Source organism: Phytophthora infestans, genomic scaffold (assembly GCF_000142945.1).
Source record: "Phytophthora infestans T30-4 supercont1.78 genomic scaffold, whole genome shotgun sequence".
In the NCBI taxonomy this organism is placed as follows: Eukaryota; Oomycota; class Peronosporomycetes; order Peronosporales; family Peronosporaceae; genus Phytophthora; species Phytophthora infestans.
The window spans coordinates 262609-267018 of NW_003303681.1; the positions used below are offsets into that span (position 1 = coordinate 262609).

Below are 4410 nucleotides of genomic sequence, written 5' to 3' on the forward strand. Positions count from 1 at the left end.
TTAAACCAGGTAAGCATCATGCTGACCCAAAGTAATGAAATTAAAAATTATCGATTTAGGTACACATGGGTTCATCGTTTTTTTTAGTTACCGGTATCCCGCGAGCTAGACGCCGCGTAGCGGCGGCGCTCGGCTAGTATTGTTCATGACAAGTCAAAACATGATGGGTTTTGGCCAATCCAGGTAGTCCATTTATTGGGTGTGACGGATAGGTTAAGTTTGCGCTTTACTTCATCTCTTATCTATTGGCGGGATATATCAAAAAGTGAAAAATGCCGCGCGTGGCCACGCCCGAGATCCGGCTGCATTGCGGCCCCACGGGACTGAACGAGGCTGTTCTGTCACTGGACTTCCTGCGCGCCAATACAGGAGAAGCTACCACAACCGACAAGCCGCTGCTGGCAACGGGAGGCGCCGACAAGGAGATCAAGTTGTGGCGAGTGGGCGAGAGCGATAATCCCGAGGCGAAGGATGGCGTGGTGCTTGAATTTGTCTTCAGCCTCTCTGGCCACGATCGCAGCGTTAATTGCGTTCGCTTCTCGCCCAATGGTTCATATCTGGCGTCTGCCAGTGATGACACGTCGATTATCCTCTGGTCCAAGCCTAAAACTGCAGGAGACGATTGGCGTTGGGACCAGATCTCGTCGCTCAGCGATGTGGGGCGCACCATTCTGTCGCTGGGCCACAAGGGTGATATCACGGACCTGTCATGGTCACCTGATTCCGATTTCCTTGCGTCTTCGTCAGTCGACAACCGTTGCGTCATTTGGAACGTTGAAAAGGGCGACGTGGCCGAGCGACGCAAGGACCATACTCAATACGTGCAGGGTGTGGCTTGGGATCCGCTCAACGAGTTCATAGTGACGGAGGGCAACGACCGCACGTGCAGAGTTTACTCGCTTAGTGGATTTGGAGCTGCGTCGAAACCGAACGGGAAAAAACAAGGACGCAAGTTCATGTGCACCCAGACGCTCAAGACCCGCGAGTTTCCTTCGAAGCAAGTTGAGCCATGCGCTTCGGAAGCAACAGCCAAGGTCGACGCAGAAAATAAGGACAGCATCAAGAAGCTCGAGGCTGATGTAGCTGCAAAGGCTCCAGCCCCTCCGAAGCATCGAATGTTCCTGGATGACACTTGCCCCGCGTTCGCACGTCGACCTGCGTGGACACCGGACGGGAGTTACTTTTTGGCGCCTACTGGGACCTTCCGCTCGAGCAAGTCTGCATCTCCGGTGAACACTGTGTATGCATTCTCACGCGGCAACATGAGCCAGCCGACGCTGCACTTGCCGGGGCAGGAGAAAGCTTCACTTGCCGTCCGTTGCAGTCCGCTTCTGTATGAGTTGCGTCGCCCAGATAGCCATGCTGAAGGTTCTTCAGTGCCGAATCTGTTCAAGACGAAGCATCGATCCGTCTTTGCCGTTATTACTCTCGATGCGGTTGTCATTTACGACACACAGGTAATACCTCTGGTTGATACTTTATTTCACTCACAGCTCGCCGGCTGACCAGTTCTGGCGATGTACACAGCAAACTCACCCGATCTGCACGATCAAGGGGCTTCACTACGCAGACTTAACTGACGCGACCTGGACAGCAGATGGCCAGACGCTAAGCATCTCGTCTACTGACGGCTACATCTCATTCATCAAGTTTGAAGATGGTTTCTTCGGCGCTAGTGTACCACGCAAAGGTGAGTTGCCCAGGTGCTTTTGGCTGTGTTGCTGAGATACTCTTTTTTACGCTTCGACATGCTCTTGTTGTTTCATGTAGATCAAATTGCATTGAACGAGGATAAGATGCGACGAATGTTTGCAACGCCTAAGAAAGCGCGTAAAAAAGTTAGAAGTCAAGCCCAGGCTCAGGCCTCAAAGGAGCATGCTTCAACGAAGGCTGCCACGGCCAAACAGGAAGCACAGCCAACGGATACCATCAAACGTGCCTTCCGGAACGCGGACGGGGCTAACGATGGCAACCTCATCAATGTGCTCCAGGCGAGGAAAAAGCGAAAGATATCGCCGGCACCAGCGCTGCCCGCTGTCATCCCACCGTCAGCTTCCTCTTCACCACACACCTCTACGAACACTCCAGCTACCAGTACACCCGCGTCGAGTGCTGTTGCACCCGACTCATCCAGTGTAGAGGGTACAATCATTAACCTTAGCGGCTCCTCTTCTTCCGAGCCTGCCCCTGGCCTCCAAGCTCAACCAGCTGGAGCTCTACGGACTGAGACCCACACGCCTGCTGGTACGTTTGACGACCCTCTTAATATTTGAGCAATCCCCTCCATCCCATCGAGAAGTTCAATTGACAAGTTTCATCAATACAATTAGGCTCGGGCTCCAGATCTTTTCTTGTGTCGATCGACCACTGAGTGTACCTTAGTTTAAGATCACAGAAGACCCTTCTCAATGCCTGGCAGCTCGAACGCTTTGATGGTCTTGAAGACGAGGAAGTAGCCGTAAGCACAGCCCAGGCCTCCGAGTAGCAGGAGATTGATCCAATGCAGCATGGAATGACTTTCGGGCGACGCTATCTGCGCACGGAGTAGCGCTACCGCTTGCAGGAGAAAACAAATGCAGTAGGCCTGGCAAAATGTGCGGCGAATAAGTGCGTCACTCACAAGCCGCGTGCGCCACACCATCCAACCCTGAGCCAGTGTCAGCGCACCTGCATTGAATGAAAGCAACCGGCGAGCCCAGCAGCTCAGTTTAGCACTGTTATGACCAAATTGCAGCAGCAGTAGCACTCGTAAGATCGTTCGACTCACCGTAAAGTCGCACGAACTCATGTGCCAAGTGTGTGTTGCTGACATCGCCGAGCATTGGAGCCATGAGCGAGTGCGGAGTTAAGAAACACAATGCCCCTGTCACCACTGCGATGACCATGTGCACGGCGAAGAGGCGATCGAGATGGCGTCGTACGGTCTGCATCGCCGTTGAGACGTCTGCTCAGTCGGGGGTGCCTTTTTTTAATGGTTTATTGTATTAATATTGTGATTATCATTGCTTTTGTCGCTAGGTAGAATGTAAACTGAGTATATTTATAGGTAGATAAGGTTTAAGTTTAATACAAACTATAAGTCACCTTTAGAAATGCATGGCTTTGGACGACCTTGGTACCTTGTACCAAATATCTCGAAGTATGACGTGTCACACTTCATGTAACCAGGGTACACTTAGGGCTACGTACCCCGTTACAGCCTCCCCCACTTAGGTTCGGTTTACCGACCAATCAGAATGAAGAAGTGTTCGTCACAAACTTTCAATCTCAAAGTCAAAAATTATCGACTTGGCCGCGCGAGCGCGGCGGAGGCTCACTTCACAGTTAGAGCCTCGAGCAGCAGTCTGTGCGCTCTTCTTCTTCGTCTCCGCTTCGACCGTTTACCATGCCTCGTGGCACTGCAAAGGGCGGTGCGAAGATACGCTCCAAGGCTACTGCCGGAAAGGCGCAAGCCAAGAGCACTAAGCCTCACGGCAAAGGCTCGGCACTTCAGGAGGCTACTTAGGTGGCCTCCGAGGCGATCGGTTCATCGGGCGACGCTGCTGTGGGTAAGCGAACAAGCAAGCGCCACAGCCCGTCGCCCTCGGCCTCTCCAGACAATCGTCTGAACCCTCGGTTCGTTGAACGTGAGTTCGACTCTGGCAGTGAGGACGAAGCCGAGTCCGAGAGCACGCACGATGCTCCTGCGGGCTCTGCGGGAGGGTACAGCCCAGTGCCCAGCGAGCACAAGGACGACAGCGTGCAGTCGCTCGCTCGTGACCAAGGTGATCACAGCCCCAGGACGTCCGTGCGCTCTGAGAGTCCGGCCGTCAAGACTAAGGGCACTCCCAAAGCTGGTGGCGATGAGGAAGAGAAACCTCGCAAACGTCTCTCGCTTGCCTAGGGTCTTGCGCGTGCTAAGACCACTAAAGTCGAAGGCGCCAAGCCCTCTAAGAAGCATACGGCTTCTTAGTCTCCACTCCGCGAGGAGAAGGAGACTCGGTACTCCCATCGGGGCCTCTTCGATTCCTCGGATGAAGAGGACGAGGAGGAAGAGGAAGAGGGTGCTATATTTGAGCCCCGTGAGATCTCAAATATTCTCGACCAGCAGCAGGAGGACTTCCAAGCTACCCAGCGTGTGCGTGGGGGTCCGGTGGTGGCACCCGTCAGCCAGGGAGCTGCCATCAACTCGCGAGGGTATTGGCCTCCCGAGGAGAGCTCTGGGGTTGACCTCTATATAGAGCTTCTCGTCGCTCCTCGTAGCCTTGTGGGCGGCCACACTTCTAGGGGCATCTACGAACGTGCCCTTGTTCAGAAAGAACAGTTGTTCGTTGACAACTTGGAGGCTGCTCGGTGTGTGCTTCTCGCGGCACACCGCATTCCCCATAAGGACTTCACGGCTTGTCGTAAGAAGCCCGAGACCCGGGGTGG

The 4410-nt window shown here is 53.9% G+C and overlaps 1 protein-coding gene across 1 annotated transcript; it reads left to right on the forward strand.

Moving 5' to 3' along the window:
• Positions 1-471: 471 nt before the first annotated feature.
• On the forward strand, positions 472-861 carry PITG_23134 (uncharacterized protein; the record flags this gene model as incomplete). The annotated part of the gene is made up of 1 exon (XM_002997274.1): positions 472-861. One exon carries the CDS (start codon positions 472-474, stop codon positions 859-861), a length of 390 nt encoding a protein of 129 aa, XP_002997320.1.
• Positions 862-4410: the final 3549 nt, after the last annotated feature.